The sequence below is a fragment of the Sturnira hondurensis genome, unplaced genomic scaffold, assembly GCF_014824575.4.
Source record: "Sturnira hondurensis isolate 20B ecotype Veracruz unplaced genomic scaffold, ASM1482457v3 Scaffold0006413, whole genome shotgun sequence".
Lineage (NCBI taxonomy): Eukaryota > Metazoa > Chordata > Mammalia > Chiroptera > Phyllostomidae > Sturnira > Sturnira hondurensis.
In genome coordinates, this window is record NW_028079044.1 from 17,593,551 (window position 1) to 17,615,518 (window position 21,968).

At 37.2% G+C, this 21,968-nt stretch overlaps 1 protein-coding gene across 5 annotated transcripts in view; it reads left to right on the forward strand.

Annotated features, from left to right (window-relative positions):
* Nucleotides 1-21,968, forward strand: part of EXOC6B (exocyst complex component 6B) — a 584,426-nt gene that overhangs the window by 67,627 nt on the left and 494,831 nt on the right. For 3 of the 5 annotated variants that reach the window (XM_037048101.1, XM_037048102.1, XM_037048103.1), the window contains exons 2-5: nucleotides 4,141-4,306; nucleotides 11,529-11,576; nucleotides 13,465-13,555; nucleotides 13,664-13,709. In XM_037048101.1, the coding sequence (XP_036903996.1) occupies nucleotides 4,141-4,306; nucleotides 11,529-11,576; nucleotides 13,465-13,555; nucleotides 13,664-13,709 (351 nt within the window). Of the gene's footprint in view, nucleotides 1-4,140; nucleotides 4,307-11,528; nucleotides 11,577-13,427; nucleotides 13,556-13,663; nucleotides 13,710-21,968 lie in introns of those variants that run through there. The other 2 variants (XM_037048104.1, XM_037048106.1) reach the window with 2 other exon arrangements.

The window sequence follows — 21,968 nt, forward strand, 5'->3', positions numbered from 1 at the left end:
CAGAGGCTAGTGATAAGGGTATAGAGAACTTATTAGCTTGTTTAAAACTACCTGTTTAGTCTATTTTGAAAATGTATGATCTTTACATTATTATTGACTGAACTTGAAAGTGGAAGTGAATTGTAGAAATTTAGTGCTAGGCTGATACTTCAGAGAATATGTAATTGATTATTTCCTATTTTCTAAATGAGAAAGCTGAGGGTCTGAGAGATTAACTGAGTTGGCTGAAGATTCAATTATATTGCTAAAACCAAGGCACATAGCCAGATAGCTAAAATCTATGTTTTCTTTCTTTGGTATATATTTATAGGAAGTTCAGGGAGCTGGGGGCTTATCATTAACATACTATAAATTTCTTTTTTTAAAAGATATTTTATTTATTTATTTTTGACAGAAAGGAAGGAAGGGAGAAAAAAAGGGAGTGAAATATCAATGTGTGGTTGCTTCTCACATGCTCCGTACTGGGGACCTGGCTCACAACCCAGGCATGTGCCCTGTCCGGGAATCAAATCAGCAACCCTTCGATTCTCAGGCCAGTGCTCAATCCACTGAGCCACACCAGCCACGGGCATATTATAAATTTCTTAACTTTAGGGTTTTCTTCCTGAGGTTGTCTTTTGTGATATTAGTATAGATCTTTGGAAGCAAAAAAATGAAAAGAAGTTTTATATAGTAAAAGGAAGTAGAACTTGTTACTGGTTTAAGATATAACTGAGTTTGAACCAAGAGTTATCTAATGTTGAATAATGTATGCTTATGCCATTTAGATTGAGAAGTTTTCAGTGGTTATTCCTCTTCTTCAAATGGCAAGGAATATTGGTGTTATTTCTTGGAAACCTTTCTTTGCCTTTTTTTTTTAAAGGGGAGATGTTATGCTTATTTGAGATTAGCTGAAATGTTAATGGTAGTATTGGCTTGTGTATTCCAAATAGTTTCTTTAGGAAGTGGTTATTCTGTCATCTGTCTTAATTGTCAAAGCAGGGATTGTTTATGATTTATTTGAAGGTCTCTCCCCTTTATTTCAAAGGAAGGAGAATGAATCTAGATTGCTTCGGCTTCTCTAAAGTGCTTAGAATTTTTACTGGCAACTAAATTAGTATGCAAACTCTGTGTAGAAGATATCCACCCATGTAATATGAAAAATAGAAATATTTATTGAAGAAGAGACATTGTACACAGGACAGTGACCTCTCAGTCCCCTTCAGAGTAGGCACCTTGGGACCTCACACAGTGCTCCGAGTCACCATCAGCTGCTCTGTCATATTTTCCTGAATCTCATGGATGGTCTGACATCTCTTCCCTTTCAAAGGTGGTTTCAGTTCTGGGAAATGCCAGAAGTCTCAGGGTGCCAAATCTGGGCTGTGGAGTCACTGAGTCACCTGGGTGGTTTGCTGTTTTGTCAAAAAATTGCAGGAGATGTGATACATGTGTGGGCACATTGTGATGAAGCTGCCAGTCACCATTTGCCCATAGCGGCAGCTTTCTGAATCATCCGAATACTTTCCGCAGAGGAATGTTTAAGCTTAACTCAAAATTTGGTGCAGGTTCGTTGGTTGAGTCAGTTGTTTTGAAAGCCACAGCCACACGGTACACATGCTCACACATGGAGTCTACTGCCCCCCTCCCCCGACTAGTACAGTGAAGTCATCATCATTCATGCGCATGCATTCTGGTCCATTCTCCTTGGCTGCCAGGTTCCATTGATGTCGTGGAAACCATTCTTGTTATATTAACAGTGATTCGACTTTTTTCTGGACAGACCTTGTGTGTATTGTTTGTGGTTACTCCTGAGTTTTGGACGGTGGCACCGACCTGCTCAGGAGAGTGTGCTTTCTGGGCTCTGGGCCACAGGCTCAGAGCAGTGCTTCAGTACTCACAGATGGTTACAGCCAGAAAATACTGGTGATGAGCAACTGTATACTTATTGAACGGATGTCAGAGATTAAAGAGGTCTTAGTGATAATATTAGTGATTCATTTAGTCAACAGATGTTTACTCACTGCCCGCTACCTGTCTGGCACTTTTCAAGAGGTATAGGGGTGATCACGGCAGGCAAAGTTCTTGCCCTGGGGGTTTTAGTCTAACAGGCATGGGTTGGGGGAAGATAGACCATAAACCATGGGTGATGAGAAGGAAAGTGTTGTTTGAAGATACAAGGGGCAACCATTACTAGCATAAAATAGCAAAAACAAAATGTTTGAGGCAGGAAAAGGCCAAACAAAAAAACCCAGTGTAGCTGGAGCATACAAGGTGGAGGGAGGCTAGGGTTGGGGACTAAGGAGAAGGGAGACATACTGTGTAGATTCTTGTAGGTCATGGTAAGGATTTAAGACACACACACACACTTATTTATTTTAAAGAGAAGTCCCAGGGGAGATTTAGGCAGGGGGAGAACGTCTGAATTATTGCTTTAAAAAGATAGGTTTAACTGCTGTGTGTAGCATGTGTGTACTGGGGTAGAGAATGGGGGAAATGAGGAGTGGAGAATGAAGGCTTTTAAGAGGCCATTACATGGGTCTAGTGTGGTAATGATGCAGATATGCACTAGTGTGTGGTCAGTTTTAAGATATGTTTTGGATTTTGAGTTGTCAGGACTTTACTGGATTGGGATGGGGTGTGGGATGCATGATGGAAAGAGGTGGATTATGTGTGATTCCTAGACTTATTTTTGACTTGGGCAACTGGGTAGTGCCATTAGCTGTGATGGGTTAGTGCTGGTGTTGGAGGCGGGTGTTGGGGAGGGAACAGTTTTGGGAGGGGAGATAATTTGGTGATAGAGGATTGGCTTAGAGGATCTGTGTTAAATTTGAAGTGGCTTTCAAAAACCCAACTGAAGTTTTTAAATAGACTCAGATAGGCTAAATATTTGAGTCTAATGCTCAGGGAGGCACTCAGAGTTGTAGGTGTAGAGGAGGAAGTCATTCCTTTGTGGGGGTACTTTAAAGCCATGGGATTAGATGGCATTGTTTGGTGGTAGAGCATAGATAGAGAGGAGAAGAGGTTTTAGGAATTATTTAGAAAAATAATAGAAGATAAATAGCTTGTAAAGGAGATTGAGAAGGCATGTCAATGAAAGGATAAAAACTGCATTAGTGTGCATCATTGAAGTCTATAGGAAAATGACAAGAAGGAAAATGCGTTAAATACTAGCAAATGCTGCTGTTAGGTGGAGTAAGATGAATGCTAACTATCGAGAGTGGAGGAAGTGGAAAGGAGTTTTGCTGGAAAGTGGCAACAGAGAAATGAGATGGTACCTGGAGGGAAATGCATATATAAGAACTGGTTTCTTAAAGTCATGTTTATGTACGCATAAGAATGATGGGAGAAATATGTGATGCTGGTGGGGGAGGAGGTGATAAAAAGGGAATAAGTGCAGGAATAAAGTTCTTGAAACAAGGATTGACTGTAGCTAAGAGCTTGAAATATTTTTCCATTAGAGGAGGCTGGACAGAGTAGGGTAGACATCTATATCTATATATAGATGCAGGTAGGTTGGTGGATTATAGTGGGTTAAAAAGAAAGTGCTTTTTTCTGTGATCTGCAGCTGCGAGTGAGGGGGTGAACATTCGAGGAGAGGAGAAAGTGATAGTGGAGAATACACCAGTAATTTTGGAGAATACAAAGTAATTTTTTTGGTGGTGGTGGTGGTGGGGAGATAGATTTAGTAGTGTTACCTCGTGGTATTTACTGAGTGCCTGATTTAGCTTTGTAGGTCCATAGCCCACCTGAAACTTGCTGGCACAGTTGTATGATTTTTTTCCCCAGCAGTGTCAGCTTTTTGGGTATAGTCATGGAGTGTTTCAAGTTGTGTTTATCCAAAATTGAGTTTTTTGAGATTAATTTAATTGAGAAAGGAAAATATAAAAGGCTTGTAAACTCAGTTCTTCATTTTATGATGAGAATTTTTTATAAATACTGTCAAACACTTCTTGAATATATTTTTGAATGAATATGAATAAAAATTTTGAGTTTTCCTGAAACATAACTTATTTAGCATTGGGGCAATATGATGCGGTTGGATTACTCTGTGGTTTATGTACAGTAATATCTAATTTCTACATAAATTTGCTTCTGAGTTTGCAACTTTTAAAACATTTCTTTGAAGTAAATTTGGTGTAATCTCTATGCCTTTTTTTAAAGGTCTGTCTATGATGGTGAAGAACACGGACGATTCATGGAGAAACTTGAAACTCGCATCCGCAATCACGATAGAGAAATTGAGAAAATGTGCAACTTTCACTACCAGGGCTTTGTGGACTCTATAACTGAGCTGCTGAAAGTGAGAGGAGAAGCTCAGAAGCTCAAAGTAAGGACTCTGAGAAGAGAGGCTTGTTTCTCTGTCCCTGTCGCTGGGGTTTTGGCTCGCGTTAGAGGAGTAGGGAGTATACTGTAGGTTACATATGTACTCAAATAAAACTTTTGTATAGTAAAGAAAGGAATCTGAACTGAAACATATATAATTGGGATTATGGCTTTTAGCTAAAGAAAAACAAAACAAAAAACCTCTTTTAAATGAAATGTGTTTGGCATAACTACATGTAGATGAGAACCAGTAACAGAGTAAATAATAGTTTCTTTCAAACAGAAACTCATTGACTCTCGAGACATCCATGTACTTCTCTTGCTCGATAAAAGTCATCCTCATAGGGTGGTGATTTTGCAGGGCCTGGCTCTGAGGCCTGCAGCATGGCACCCAAAGGAGAAAAAATCATTGACAGTTGTGGCATGTCTTCTACCAAATCCTGAAGATTTTTCCTTGATAGGACAGATTCAAGTTCAGGAAGGAGGCGAGCCATTTTAATCTGGTCCCTGGCTTAGCAAATTCACTTACCTTGGATGACTGACTTTGCTTATTGGTTTTAAATCTAACCACTTCACTAAATTCTTCTATTATTTCTAAACATTTGTATGTAGATTTTTTGAATTGTCTATGTAAACTTACTCATATAATCTGCAAATAATAATAGCTTTAATTCCTTCTTTCCAGTTCTTAGACTTCTAATTTCTTTCTTTCCTCTCTTTGTTTTTTATTTGAATTTGAATTAAAGTCCCAAAAGGATATTCCTTGACAGTGAGTGTAAAATTCATATAAAAATACATTGGTAGGAAAAGCAAAGAAACAATTTTATCAAGGGGAGAATTGAGCTATTAGATGTTAAATTATATTTTAAAGCTACAATAATTTAAAAGCTGATTTGACTACAAAATCTGACCTGAATGGATATGAAGACTTTGCTATAAAAATAGTAATGTGATTATGGGATGCTGTCCTAGTACTCACTGATTGTATAATATAACACATGTACCATATTATCTTCATAAACTCTCTAAAATTCTGAAGTCTGAAATGCAGTAGGTCCCAGGGTTTCAAGTAAGAGTTTAGGGATCTGTACAGCAACCCTCCAGCTACCTTAAGAAATGCAGTACCACCACATTGCCAGTTAAATACCCTCATAGCGCTCATCTTGGGCACACTTCTCAGTTGCTTCCCCTATCCTCCCCTCCACAAATAAGAACTCTTCTGATTTGTTGTTCATATTCTTTAATGCCTAACTAATTGAAATTAAATACCTTCTTAGTCAACATGTCAGAATTAATTTCAGATGAACTAAAGAGTTAAATGTAAAAAATAAAATCATAAAGTATCTGGTAGAAAATATAGATGGGTACTCTGTGACTTTGGGCGTGTAGAAGACTTTTCCAAAACCCAGTTTTTAAGGCAGAAAGAAAAAATTGCTGGGTATGAGAACATTAAAATGAGTGAGACTTCTACATACAACTTACAAATTAAAAGGTAACAAAAGTATTTATGAGTATACATGACAGTTAATATTCTTAATATATAAAAAGTCTTTACAAGTTAATAGAACACTCATAGAAAACTGAGAAATATATACTATGTGCAACGTACAAAAGAAATACAAGTGAGCTCTACAAGTTAGAAATAATTAAAGGAATGCATATTGGAAATAGAAAGTGTCACCTATTAAATTGAGAAAGATGAAAGATATCTTAATATTTAAGATTGGAGATGATACCAATAAATCAGGAATACCTGAGTGGAGTCTACATTATTTTAGCCTTTGAGAAGAACAGTTTTATTTACCGATACTTAAAACTTCAAATAATTTTAAGATTTATTCTAAGGCAATACAGGAGCATGTACAAGGGTATTCATATAATGTTTTTTAATAGATAAAACATTAAAATGTCCCTAAAAGTCATTTGGTAGTGGAATAGTAAAATAAGTCATGGTACATTCATTTAAAAGAAAAATAAAAGAAAAATAAACTTCAGCATGTTGTAGAACAATGTCTGATAGGGGAAAGTGTTAGACATATTTACCTATGTATAAAGCAGACAAAAAACATGAACGATCTGATCCTATTTAAAATAAAAAGTTATCTGAATTTTTAGAGGCCAAGCAGCCTCAGATGGACAAGAGAATTTCAAACGTTTGAAAACAAAGATTGGAGTTCCTGCCAAGAGCTGCGTGTGCTGTTTGTTCTTACCTAGCCACCCCAGCTTCCCACCTTCACGTTGGGCTGTTCTTTTCTATGCCCCTTGAACACCTGTATTTGAGACTTCTCCCTCTGCCCTCTGAGCCCCTATCCATGATGGGCCCCAGGGTGTTCGGTCTCCAGTTACTGATGTAGTCGTGTATGGGCAGGTAGCACTGAATACTGCCTTTAATACTCACCAATTACAGTTATCACTTGCTGGTTGGTACTCATCTTCAAGTTGCAAATTCCTTTAAATTACTCAGGATGCCCCTGAGGGAAAGCAGGAACTGGGAGCTAGCAGTTCAGTGGTTTTAGCTGCTCAGGCTCCACTCACTCTGAGAATCTCGAGGGGATTGAAGTCTAGCAGCACACCGTGGAGGCCCTGCTCTAGGGGGATCCGTTCCACCAGGGTTAATAATCTACGGAATTTAGAGGTTCTTGAACTCTAGAGTTTAGAAAATGGAAAAGATTAAGCATTAACTGTTCAGTACTATCTTACCATAACAATGAAGACAAACTACTCTCTCTAGGATGCCTACTCTTTCTTTAGATTCACAGCGTGAGTGTGTTTGTGTGTTTTGTGATTCGGAATCAAGAGAGGTAGCATCCTAGGGGGCAGTGTAGTTGTTTCTCCTCCTCTTCCTTCTTTCTCTTCTTTTTTGTATTGGCTGTTGTCTTTTTTTTTTTTAATTTGGCAATCTAAAGGAAAATACCTGATTAAATAGACAGGTATTGCCTGTTTAAAAACTTTTTTAGATTATATTTTATTGATTATGCTACTACAGTTGTCCCAGTCCTGCCCCCCCCCTTTGCTCCCTCCACCCAGCATCCCCCGTTTCCTTTCATTGTTATATTAAAATAGTATTGAAATAGCAATTTCTTACCAGATGCATTATTAGGGTCCTGTGGGTATGTTTGAGAATCTGGTTTGCATGAAATCAATTAGTGCGCCACAGTCAATATTCGTAATGAGAAGTGAAATGAAATAGAATAAGTAGACTAGAAAATAATGAAGTACATTACATGTAGGAAAGGTAAACATTGTTTCTTGAAATTTCTTTTTTAGTTTTTAGTGCAGTATAAAATGTTTCTCATTTCTTACAGTGAGTTTGAGATAAAAAATGTATCAGAAATGTTGTCTTTACATGCTAACCAAGGTATTCTAGCAAAAACAATGATGCCAAATTTAGTAATATTTATGGAAGGATGAATTTTAGGAAATCTCCAGTTTAGGATAAAAAATGATCAAATTATTCTTGAATAACTGCTCTCAAGAGGAAACACTACTACTCAAGGCAGCCTACCCCATTTTTATTGTCATTGCCTGGAAGCTTTTTCTCTTTTTTTTAATATTTTTTAAAATATTTTATTTATTTATCTTTAGAGAGGAAGGGAAGGAGAGAGGAAGAGAAACATCAATGTATGGTTGCTTCTCGTGCATCCCCTGCTGGGAGTTGGCCTGCAGGGAACTGGCCTGCAACCCAGGCATGTGCCCTGACTGGGAAATTGAACCGTGATCGTCTGGTTCACAGGCCCGCGCTCAATCCACTGAGCTACGCCAGCCAGGGCTTTGGAAGCTTTTTCTTATACTGAATCATGATTAATTCTGTTTTCTAATAACATCCATTTATTGGTTTGAGTAGTAAGTACTAGTTTCAGGGCGCCACCTTTCTTCTGATAGCTCTTCAAATGCTTGCAGGACAGCTGCTGTTCAGGGAGGGGGCAGGGGGCCCAACCTGCGGCTCGTGGGCTGCGTGAGGTGAATGCGCCCAACACAAAATTGTAAATTTACTTAAAACACTACAAGATTTTTGCAATATATTTAATGTATGGCCAAAGAAAACTCTTCTTCCAGTGTGGCCCAGAGACGCCACAATGTTGGACACGGCTTTTAGTGTATAGCGCCTTCACAAGAATATTTTCCCTCTTTGTGAGATAGGCTGAGTCTCTCCTAGGTAAGATTGGCATTTCCATCAGTTGCCCCTCACACTCTGTACCTAATAGTGCCGGGTACCGCTTTCTCCTGCAGATTTTCTTGACCCTAACACATGTGCAGTTAAGCTCAGAACAGTTGATTGCTCTGAGACCTTACTCTCATTCCAATAGTTAAACAGACAGACAAAAAAACCCGGGGTGGAGATGTACAGTGTTAATGAGACATGCGATGCATGAAGGAGCATGTATTTGATAGGCATGCTGTGAAAGAGCCAGTCTCTGGCTCTGCATACTCAGATGTCATCTTTTCCACCTAAACTGTTCTGCTTTTGTTCAAGGAGTGGCATTTCTTTTTCCCTTTAAATATTGTCTCCCTGGGTGCTCAAGCTATGTATAATGAGCCCCTTTTTTTTTGTGGTGAGCTCTCTTGATTTCCATCTTAGGAGTTCCCAAGACCCCAGGTTGGTTCAGTGGTAGAATTATTCCCTGCCATGTGGTACATTTGGGTTCCATTCCAGCCAATCCGTTCCAGCCCATGACCGGGCTCTATACTGGTCTCTGGTGGTCTCTTTTCATGTCTCTCGTGGAGATTGCAAGGACCTTGGGTGCTGGTAACATTCCCGCTGGAAATTCATTTCTCGATTTTTCATGTGGTTAGATTTGACCCCCTCTTTAAACATATTCATGTCTAATCGTGCTTTAGTTTGCCAGTAGGTTTCCTAAAGCATGGCATCTGAATGTAATTCTCATAGTGGGATGTTTTTCAAAAAAAATTTAATCCTCGCTTTAGGACATGCTTATTGATTTTATTTTATTTATTTTTATTGTTCAGGTACAGTTGTCTCCCCCTATTCCCCCCTCATGCTTACTGATTTTAGAGAGGGGAGATGGGAGGGAGATAGAGAGGAAGAGCAACAATGATGTAAGAGAGAAACATTGATTGGTTGCCTCTCCTGCTTCCCCTGACTGGGGACTGAACCTGAATCTAGCATGTGCTTTGACTGGAAATTGAACCCATGATCTTTTGGTTTATAGGATGAGACTCCAACCAACTGAAGTACACTGGCCAGGGCTCTTAGAGCCTTACCATCTCTCTTACTCTAGACCAAAGATCAGCAAACTATGTCTTGCAGTCCAAATCCAGCTTGCCTCCTATTTTAGTAATTAAAGTTATTGGAACAGAGCAGTGTCCATTCATTTGTGTTATATTTTTGACTGCATTCTTGGTGTAATCGTAGAGTCGAGTAGTTGCAACAGCTTATCTACCTGGCCCTTTACAAAAACAGTTTGCTGACCCCTGTTTTAGACAACACTGTTAATGTAGTTTTGGAACGTTTAGATGGCTACATCATTCATATGTTGAGCTCACCGTCCCATGACACCAAGTGTTTTCCATGTGGTGCTATTAAATAAATAATCAAGAGGGAATTTGGAGGTTTCTTGCTTCTGTTTTTGATGCTTTTAAAGACTTTCTGGAGGAGGTTGGATTTCATTTTGTCTTTGAAAGGGGGTACATGTGGTAGTCTGCTCTGAAAATGATAGTCCAGGTATAGTTTAGGGCAAGGTTTTCAAACGTGTTCCTGAAAAACTAGTTTCCTTCTTTATTTCTTTTTTTTAAAAATCCTTACCTAAGGATATGTTTTTATTGATTTTTAAAGAGAGAAGCAGAAGAGAGAGAATGCCCTGACCGGGGATCAAACCTGCAACCTTTTGGTGTATGAGATGATGCTCCAACTCACTGAGCCATGTGGGCAGGGCAACAAAACAAAACACAAAAAACCTCGTTTTTTGATGTGATCCTCAATAAAAGGGTGTTATGTTAAATGACTTTGGAGAAGACTCTGTGAGACCTCCTTCTTGGGCGTTCACAGTGCGTGTGGAATGTGAAAGCTGTAAAGAAGTCCTCAGTAAGCTCACCCACTCAGTGGTGTCTCCCTTGCGGACCGGGTGTGCTTGTGCACGTGTGCACCTCTGTGTGCATGCACAGACTGCCTGCTAGACACTTCTTGGTGTTCTCAGGGATGCAGTAGGAGGTTCCAGGTTAAGGAAATGCCTTGAAAGTGTAAGGAGTGGCAGCTACTGGTAGAAGGGCAGGAAGTCTTTAGAAGTTAATGTTGGTCATTTTTTGATAATGTCTAACTGGTCAACATTTTGATAATGGTGAGGAAATAACTTTTCTATATATTTTTTCTTTTATATCACTTGAGTCTTCAAAAGTAAATACCCAAAAAAGTGGTGCCAGTTCCTTTAAGTTACAAACTCTAGATAATTTTACGGTTACTTACATAGTTTTGACTATCTGATGGAGAGATTAACTTAGAAAAGCACCTAGCCCTGGCTGGTATGGCTCAGTGGATTGAGAGCTGGCCTGTGAACCAAAGAGTCACCGGATTGATTCCCAGTCAGGGCACATGCCTGGGTTTTGGGCCAGGTCTCCAGTTGGGGGCGTGTGAGAGGCAACCACACATTGATATTTCTCTCCCTTTCTTTCTCTTTCTCCCTTCCTCTCTATCTAATGATAAATACATAAAATTCTTAAGGAAAAAAGAAAAAAATTAGAAAAATGGGAATATGGAAGCAAGCACTAGGGGGTATTAAGAATTAATGATCCAAAAATAATTAAGATAAAGCACTTTCCAAAATTAGAATAATAAATAGGGTAAATTTGACTTGAGTTAGAGAGTTCAATTTATGCAGGTTTCCCAGGAATACATTAGTGAAGTGAGGAATATCTTTGATAAAATTTGTTTTTTTGAACATAGTAGAGATGGTAAGATTCTTTGTAGGTTATTTTTTCTCTTTCTTTTTTTTTAAAAATAAAGTATGATCTTTAGTTGTTACAGTATCATTTGGAACATAACTAAACAGAACATAACTCATAGGAAATTTTTCTTTTTATTGTTGAAAGGCCACGCAACGTTTAGTAGGAAAGTTCATATAATTTAAACACAAGGGTAACTAAACCAAAATGTGGTAGAATACTGAAACTATCTGAAAGCATATACTCAGTATTTTTGTTGTAAATTTTGATCTTATGCAAAGTTGTCTAAATGTTTGTTTTTATGAGTTTAAATTGTCTTCTCTCCACAGAATCAAGTGACGGATACTAATAGAAAACTACAGCATGAGGGAAAGGAAGTAAGGCCAGTTTACCTTTTGAAAAAACCTTTTCTGTTTTCTGTCATTCTCTTTTGATGACTGTGTTCTTGACTTAGTGGCTTGTAAGACGATAAGCAGTATATTGGAGGAATTCGGATATTATTGTTGCTTCTCCTCCTATGTATCTGAATTAAATGAATATAGCCACTAGAAAGCATAATGAGAGAAGATATAGCCTTCCCTACCTGTGTTTTTAAGTCACGTGGGTAGTCGTTGTAAGGACTTGCTGCTCCCCGTTCCTGGAACAGCCTTTTCCTGAACGCCACTTCAGACCTTTCTGTTTTGATTATTACCTCCTTGCTGAGGCATTTTCTAACTGCCTTAATTGAAATTGCAGTTTCACTCTCAACCCCCTATGTTCTTTTTTTCTTGTTTGTTTTACCTTTCTTATTTTTCTCCATTGCATCTATCATACTCTGATAGTGTATATTTCTACTTGTATATTTATTTATTGTCTGTCTCCTTCCATTAGCAATTAAGTTCCACGAGGTCAGAATATTTTTTTGTTTGTTGTGTTTATTGCTATATCCCCTCTACCTTTCTAAACATTGACTGGAACGAAGTGGGTGCTCGATAAACACTTGCTAAAAAATGAATCGCTGATGCCATTAATTGATATACTCATCATTTCAATGATCAAGTTTACAAATTAATTTTATCTCCATTTTCTCACTTGATCCTCATGGCAGACTTATGACAAAGTCAGAACATGTATTATCACTCTTTCATTGATGAGAAAAAAAAAACTGAAATAGAGGATTTGCTGAAGTTTACGTAGGGAAGGCCGAGACTAAAACGGAAGTTTCCTGACTTGTGACAGTCCATTTCTTTTCTGTGAATCACGTGCCTTTCTTATTGCCTAGTACTTATTGTTCAACTGTAATGATCTTTAAGATTAGCTACTGGTTGTTTTATCAGTGACTTGATCAGGGTCATTATCTTTTGTTCTTTTTTAAATGGTATCTAAGCAGATAACATTTTAGACTTGGGTGTGGGAATGCTACAAGAGGCTATGTAGATAGAATATTGCTTTTTGAAAGTTCATCACATATTTTAAGTTCTGCAGAGAGTGCAGTTTCTTCTAGTTTTATTATGGTGTGACTTTAGACCAAAGCCTTTAAAACAGATATGGGAAAAAAGGTGAGTTATTCTTCACTCAAATGGAATTTTTGGAAAATCATAATTCTAAGTGTGGTTTATTTATAGAAATAGAGCTTTAGTTGTAATTCTTTTTTTGACATTAAAAAAATTTTTTTTGTATTTTATTTATCTTTAGAAGGGAGAGGAAGGAGAGGAGAGAAATATCAATGTATGGTTGCTTCTGGTGCATCTCCTGCAGGGAACCAGCCTGCAACCCAGGCATGTGCCCTGACTGGGAATTGAACCGAGATCCTCTGGTTCGCAGGCCTGTGCTCAATCTACTGAGCTACACCAGCCAGGGCTTAGTTGAAATTATTTTCAAGACTCATTTGAAACTGTATGAGAAGGATTATTTTCCTCTAGTACTCTAGCACTGATAAAAGAAAAACAGGATCTTCTCAGAAGAGTGATGAAACCATAAATCATGAAGAATCTGAATAGGGTTTGGAGGAGATCTGAAAACTTTTGTTTTTTCCTGGATAGCCTCTGAATTTTAGGGTTTCATTTACCCAGCCTTTCCCCATAGAGAGCGTGTACGCTGAGGAGAAAGTAGGAAACCAGGCAGCAGTGTTTCACTGACTGAGAAAGGCAGTTCCTTAGCCCACTTGGCAGGTCTTACTGTGAAACTGGGGTTTTCTGATGAACTGAACACAGGGTTGAAAAATGTGACTGAAAGCTTTTTATTTACAGCTATTGGCATAATTCAGTTTTTTCCCCTCTTGCCAAGCTGGTAATAGCAATGGAAGAGCTGAAGCAGTGTCGACTACAACAGAGAAATATTTCTGCCACTGTTGATAAATTAATGCTGTGTCTTCCAGGTGAGAAACTGGAAATGGGTTAGGATTCTTGATGCAATTCCTTTAGCTTTAATTAGTCTTTCACTTCTCTAAATAATGCTTGTGTGCTTTCCCCCCTTCTCTTTCAAGTCTTGGAGATGTATAGCAAACTAAGGGACCAGATGAAAACTAAAAGGTAAGCTTTTTTTTACAATTGAATAATTTTTGTGATCTAAAATTTCTGTGATTTAAAATACCTTTAAGGTGTATATTTAGCGTAACCTTTTAAAAATAATTAAGCTCATGTAACATCTTCTCTAGCCTTTTGTATATCTGTTGATTGATCCTGATACTTACCTGTACTAGTGGTATGCTGGTGTATTTTGTCAAGGGAAAAGCATATAACTGTTTTAGTGGTAATTGGTTTGAGAAACATGCTTTGGCTTAGTACTGTAATAGAACAAATAGTTACTGGTTCTGGTGCAGGGATTCTCCACGGAACAGAACCATAAAGTGTGTGTGTGTGTGGGGGGGGGCGGTGCCACTTTAAGGAGCTGGTTTACATGATTATGGAGGTTGAAAGGTCTAAGTGTGAAATCTGCAGAGCAGGCTGATAGGCTAGAGTATCAGGGAAGAGTAGATATTGACTGTAGCCGGAGTGTGAGGTAGTCTGCCGGCAAAATTCCCTCTTCCTCAGGAAAGGCAGTCTTTTTTCTACTAAGGTCTTCAAATGAATGAAGCCCACCTATATTATGCAGAGGAATCTTCTTTACTAACAGTGTGTTGATTTAAATGTTAACAATCTCATCTATAAACACGTTCGTGGAAGTATCTGGAATAATATTTGACCAAAAATATCCAGTGCTGTGGTCTACCCAACTTGACACATAAAATTAACCATCATAAGGGGCAAGGTCAAGGTTAAATTTAGAGGATTTCTCTCCTGTGTGTTGTATTTTCTTATTTATTCCAGAGAAAAGTCTATAGTGAGTTTTTGGCTTTTCTTTTCAAACTAGAGTAAGCATCCCTGCCCTCTCTGCCTTGGGGTACCATGTAGCATGATGGGGTAGTATGTGAAGCTGCAGGATAAATAGGATGCATCTTCTAGAAATGTTAATTTTACCTAGGTTTTGAAGAGAAAAATATGGAATTAAAATGCATTTAATACTGAAATAAAAATAGAAATGTTGTGAATAAAAATTCAATATTCTCAAGAATTTTAAAGCTAAAGCATGAGGCATTAAAAAATTTAAATTTTTTAGGATGGATTCTCAGGCTTCCTTCTTTCCAGGAGGACATGTTCACATAAAATAACATAGGTAGAAAAATATGAGATGTGAGAGGAGTATGATTTTCCTGACAATCTTTTTATAAAGTTCTAAAGTTATAGAAAATAAAGGAATAAAGGAATTCGTGAATTCTCTGAATTAACGAATGTTAACTTTTTCTGTTTTTTTCCACATACATGTATATGTACGTATACAGGTATGTGTATATGTATATGTGTGTGTACACACACACATATGGAACACTTGTGTGAAATCTCTGAATTAACAAATATTTACTTTTTCTGTTTTTTCCACACACATGTATATGTACGTATACAGGTTTGTGTATATGTATGTGTGTGTACACACACACACACACACACACGTATATGAGGTAGTCCAGAAAAAGTCCAATCATTGTTCATATAATGAGAATGGTTTGTGTGTTGATGTAACCTGACAGCCAAGGAGAGTGGACTGGAATGCGCATGTGTGAACAACGACTGCTTCCCTGTCCTAGTCAGTGGGGGCAATAGATGCTGTGGAGTGAGCATGTGTACTCTGGCTGTCACATTCAAAATGACTGAGTGAGTAGAGCAACAAATCTGTATCAGTTTTTCAGTTAAGCTTGAACATGCCTCCATGGAAACTATTTGGATGATTCAGAAGGCTGCAGTTGTGGACAACTGGTGGTTGGCAGCTTCATCATGACAACACGCCTGCTCAGGCACTTGTATTACATCTTATGCAGTTTTTCAGTGAAACAGCAAATCACCCAGGTGACTCAGCCCTCTGACAGCCCAGATTTGGTGCCCTGTGACTTCTGCCTTTTCACAAAACTAAAGTCACTTTTGAAAGGGAAGAGATTTCAGACCATCAATGAGATTTAGAAAAATGGGATGGGGCAGCTGATGGTGGCTGGGAGAGTTGTGTGAGGTCCCGAGGTTCTACTTTGAAGGGGACTGAGTTTCCTGTATACAGTGTTTCTTGTATGTTGCATCTTCTTCAATAAATGTCTTTTTCATAGCACATGGCTGGATACTTTCGGGACAGACCTTTGTGTGTCTGTGTGTGTACTCATATAAACAAACAAACATATGGACAGAAAGATGTAAAGATATACATTTGAAAATATTACAGATAAAACTTATGTCCCCTTCCTCCATCGTATTTCTTTCCCCATTCCGCCGAGGAAATCAATATCTTAAATCCGATGTTTCCTTTGCTGCATGTTTTCAGTGTCTATAAATCATTGTATTGTTTCATCTTTTAAAAATATTTACATGAATGGTTCTCATTTCTCGTTTTTTTGAGACTCATTTATTCAACAAAAATGAATTAAGTACCTAATGTATGCTAGGCATTGCTCTTGGTGCTAGGGATACACCTCTGACCCCAAACAAATAGAAACATCTGCTCTTATACGGCTTACATATTAGTAGAGGACTGATTTTCTTTATTTATATAGGTGTAGTTCACTTGTTTTAAATGCTCTGTAGTAGTCCATTATATGGATCATTCACATTTCCTCTCATAGTTCTAGTGGTTGTCACCAACTAGTTCAAGTGCTATTCACCAACATTTCTAGCTGAAGCATCTTTTGACACATAGTAGGATTGTATTTCCTGGGCTCCCCGGGGCTCTGTGACTCTTCTGGCTGATAAGGTGTGAGCAGAAGTGGTAAGTGTTACTTTGGGGTTTAGCTGTTAATTTCCAGTGCAAGTCCTGCTGGAGTTCTGTTTTCCCTTGGTCATGACAAACGACCTTTCAAGATGGTGATTGAATTCCTGAGTATTTGTAATGAACAGAGCTTCCCTGCCAACCTATTAATGGATATATAACGGGCAAATTATGAATCTTTGTTTTAAAGCTACGGAGATTTTTGGATTGTTGTTACTACAGGGTAACTTACCTGACTGATCCTATGAGAGACATTTGATATGTTTCCAGTTGTTTGTTATACAGAGAATGGGGTAGTAAATATCCTTGTTGATGTCTCTTTGGGCATACATCAAGGTTTCTCGAACACAGTGCTCTTCAAATGTTGCTATGTTTACAGATCACATGGAGATTTGTTAAATGTAGATTCTGATTCTGTAAGTCAGGGGCAATTCCCAAGAGTCTTCATTTGTGCCAAGCTGTGAGATAATGCCAGTTCTGCTGGTCTAGGATTTATGGGTGTACCTAGAAGATCAGTTGGATCAAAGAAAGAATATAAATGTCTTTGATCTTAACTAGATATTGCGCTCTGAAGTGGTTTACCGGTTTTAGACTTCCACCTGCATTTGTGGGACATCCTATTACTACACCTCTTAGTAACTTCATTAGTATCTGTGATCAAAGTTTTTAGCTTTTGCAAATTTGATGATTGTGACATGATAACTGTTCCAGAGTTGCCTTTCTTTGATTACTAGTGAAATTGTGTTTTGGACATTTGGATTTTCTTTCATATACAAGGTGGAACAAAAGTAGGTTACCAGTGTGAGTACATGAGACACTGAATTTATTCTTGTATTATTATGAATAATTATTGTATTATTTTTCATGTGAACAACTATAAATCTACTTTTACCCCACCCTGTATTTTTCTCTTAGGTCATCTTTTTTTTATTCCTCATTTATAAGAATTCATAAGGTATCAGTGGATACCTTTTCCTATTATAACCTCCAATATTCTCTTCAATGCATGGCTTATGCATTAGCTTTGTACAGTTAGTGTATAGTAACTGTAAATTTTGTAACATTCACATTTAGTCTGTGGTCTTTAAAATTTTATTTGTAAATATTCTTAAGCTCAGTATTAATAACTTTTGTCTTTTTCTTGAGCCAGTAGAAAGTAAGTTTCTAACCTGATGCTCCATCATCCCCAAATACTTTAGTGTGATTTTCTGCCGATAAAGATACTCTCCTATGCGGCCACACACAACAGAAGATAGACATCAACACTGATAGATTTAGTAGCATCTAATCCTCATACCTGATTCATACTTTGCCAGTTGTCTCAATCATGTTCTTTATGGCAAAAGAATCCAGTTTAAATTGTGAACTACGTTTAGTGCTCATATCTCTTTAGTCTTCCTCAACCTGGAACTATCCTCAGTCTTTCCTTGCCTTTTTCCCTGTCACTTTAAAAAAATATATTTTATTTATTCATTTTTAGAGAGAAGGGAAGGGAAGGAGAAAGAGTGGGAGAGAAAAATCAGTGTGTGGTTGCCTCTCATGTGTCCGCTGCTGGGGACCTGGCCTGCAACCCAGGCATGTGCCCTGACTGGGAATTGAACCAGCAACCCTTTGTTTCACAGGCCCGTGCTCAATCCACTGAGCTACACCAGCCAGGACTCCCTGTCACTTTTGCAGATTATAGGCCATTTATTATGTAGAATGCTTCTTAATTTGGGTTTGTCAGTATTTCCTCATAATTAGATTCATGTTATATCTTTTTGGCTGGGGTATAACAAAAGTGGTACTGTGTTCTCATTGCATTCTATGAAGTGGCCGACAAAATTGATTTGTCCTGTCACTGAAAATGCCCACTTCGATTACTTTATTAAGATGGTATCTGCCAGACTTTTCCATTGTAAAGTTACTCTTTTTTCCCTTTGTAATGAAAAATTTTGTGGGGAGGTATTGTTGTGTAAATTCATCATTTTTCATCAAACTTTTGATTTATTTTTATGTCAGCGTGGATTCATGTTTTTTAACTTTATTTGATGGATCATAATTTGTTAGTTTTATTTATTTTGTTGCTCAAATTATCCTGAATGACACCAGTGGAGCCCTTTAATCTGGCTTTTGTGTCCTTTTAACATGCCCCCTTAACTCTTCGAGTACTTTATTACCAGCAAAAGGAGATACTTCTCAGGTTTGTTTTATACTTTGTCTGCTGCAGCCCTGGAATCAGCCATTTTTCTAAGAAACCATGCTTTTTGGGGGAGGGGTAAAGAATATTATTTAGAAGCCAAGGTCTATGTGCTTGGTGTGCTCATTGCTATTGAGTAAGCTGGCTCTCACTAGTTTTAGTATATTTATTTATTTGATCAGTTCCCCTTGTGAAACTGATTACCTTATTGCTGTCACTGCAACTCTTGACCCTGCTGGAGCGCCAACACCACACACCGAGTCCCACCCCAGGTGGTATCCTCCGTACTCCCCTGGGGCTTTAATACCCTGTGCCGTGCTCCTGCCCTGCCTGAATGCCCTCCTCATCCTGTTGGGCTCTGATCCTCCATAGCAGACTGCTTTCATACAGGCACTCTCCTTACCTCACTAGGTCACTTGAGCTAGGTACGTCATGCAGGTCCATCTTCCTCCCCACCAACCCATGTGGATACACTCATTTGTTTAGGTCTCCTTTAATTTTTTTCAGCAATGTTTTCAGTGAATAAGCCTTATATATCTTTTATTATTTTATTTCTAAATATTTCATATTTTCTGATGCTTATTTTAAATGGTATAGATTTAAAAATTTCAATTTTTAGTCACTTATTACTAGTATACTGTTATTTTCTATATTTATCTTGTATTCTGAAACCTTACTCAAGTCACTTATTAATTTTATAAGTTTTTTTTGGTATATTCCATTGGATTTTCTATGTAAATGCTCATCTTGTTTTGTAAATAAAAACAGTTGTATTTCTTTCATTTCACTTGGGGTGGTTTTGTTTTTGTTTGTTTTCTTTTCTAATTGAACTGCCTAGCATCTGTAGTACTGTGTTGACTAGAAGCAAGGCTATCTTTGCCCTGATCCTGATCTTAGAGGGGAAAGCTTGTCACTATTAAGTAAGATGGTAGGTTTAATTTTTTTCTTTGTACATGCCATTTATATGATTGAGGAAGTTCCCTGCTGTTTTTGGTTGTTGAATGTTTCTATTAGGAATGAAAATTGTTTTTGTCAAATACTTTTTCTCTGTCAGTTGAGATGATCATATATATGTTTTAGTTTGTATGATGAATTATATTCATTAATTACTGAATTTTCAACCAAGCTTGCATTTGTGGAATAAATCTCGCCTGCTCATGATTTGTGATGTGGTATTTGATTTGCTAAAATTTTATTGAGGAGTTTTGCCTTTATATTCTTGAGGAATATTTATCAACTTTTTTGTATTGTCTTTGTTTGATTTTGATATCAGATTAATGTTTGCCTTATAGAATGAGTTGGGAAGTAGTCCTTTGATTTCCTGGAAGAATTTGCACAGTGTTGTCATTGCCTCCCTTAAATATTTGGTAGAATCCACCAGTGAGGGCACTTGGACAATGAGATTTGTTTGTTTTTGGTAAGAAGGTTTTCAATTGCAAATTTAATTTAGAAATCAGTAACAGACTTTTTCATTTTTGTTTCTTGAGTAAATTATGTTTACTTATATATTTCAAGAGTGTATCCATGTCATCCAAGATGTTGAACTTATTAGTAAGAATTGCCTGTGATAGTCCCTGTGTATAAGATCTATGGTGACACTTTCTGTTTCGTTGCTTATGTTGATAATTTATGTTCTCTGTCTTTGTTTTTTTAAAAAATCACTTTTTCGGTTACAGTTGACATGCAATATTACATTAGTTTCAGGGGTCTAACAAAGTGATTAGACATTTATATAACTTATGAAGTGATCATCGCAGTGAATCTAGACCCATCTGTTTTTAGTCTTTGTTTCTGTCTCTGCTTCTCTCTTTCTGATTGTTCTAACTAGAGGTATATCACTTTTATTAATTTTTTCACAAAGCACTTTTAGGTTTTAATTGAGTTTTTTCCTATTGTCTATTTTATTGATCTCTGCTATTATCTTTAGTATTTCCTTACTCCAGTGTACTTGGGGTTTAATTTGCTCTTTTTCCAGCTCTGTAAGGTGGAGGCCTAGAGTATTGATTTTTGTTTTTTCTTTTCTATTGTTGCTGTTTAAATCTACATTTCTCTCTAAGCAGTGTTTTGGCTGAATATTGCATGTTTTATGATTTTTTCAAATATTTTTCTAATTTCTCTTATGATTTTTAAAGTTCAATTTGCTAATTATTTAGAAATGAAATGGTTAATGTCCAAATATTGGGGGATTTTCCAAATTTATTTGTAATTATAAATAGTTCATTGTGTTCACAGATGTAAAATGTAAGATTTCAGTGTCTTGTATTTGTTGAGACTTACTTGTTTTACACCCATAATGTAGTCTTATTTTGGTGAAAATTCCATGTAAACTTCAAAATGATGTATATTCTGTTGTTGAGTAGAGCCTTTCTTGACTGTCATTAGGTACATTTGTTTGGTAGTGTCATTCAGGTTTTCTACAGCCTAATAATTTTGTATTTGTCAGTTACTGACAGAGGAGTTTGAAATTGCCTGTTATGATTGTGGATTTGCATGTGTGTTTCTGTTCTTTGAGTTCTTTCTATGTGTGTATTAAAGCTCTCGTTGGGTGCACACCCATTCAACATTGTTATGTCTTCCTGATGAAATAACCCATTTATTATTATGGAAGGTCCCCCTGTGTCCCTGTCAATATTCCTTTTTCTGAAATCATTATTGTTTGGTGTTAATATAGCCATTGCTGCTTTCTTTTTGTTTAATCTTTATATTGTGTCTTTAAACTTTTTTTGCGTGCAATATTTTTTAACAGCTTTATTGAGATGTATTTTACATACTGTTTAATTCATCTATTTAAAGTGCACAGTTCAGTGGCTTTTAGTGTAGTCACTGAGTTGTGCAGCTGTCACCACCATCAGCTTTAGAAAGCTTTCACTCTTTGCAAAAGAAACTTGGAGCTTCTTCGCTGTCATTATGCAATCCTCTTCTGGTCTTCACCTTCCCTTAGCAGCTACCAGGAACCACTAATTGATTTTTTGTATAGATTTGCCTATTCTGGGATTTCGTATACATGGAATAATACAGTATGTGGTTCTTTGTGATTGGCTTCTTTCATTTAACATAATGTTTTCAAGGTTCATTCATTTGTACTGTATACCTGTTCTTCATTTCTTTTTATTTCTGAATAATATTCTATTATAAGGATCTATCACTTTTTATTTATCTATTTATCAGTTGATGAATATTTGGGTTCTTTTCATTTTGGGGGCTTTTATGAATAATGTTGCTATGAATTTTTGTTTACAGGTTTTTTTGTGTAGAGATAATGTTTTTATTTCTCTTGGATATATAGCTAGGAATAGAATTGCTAGATCATGTTTTTTGTTTAACTTTA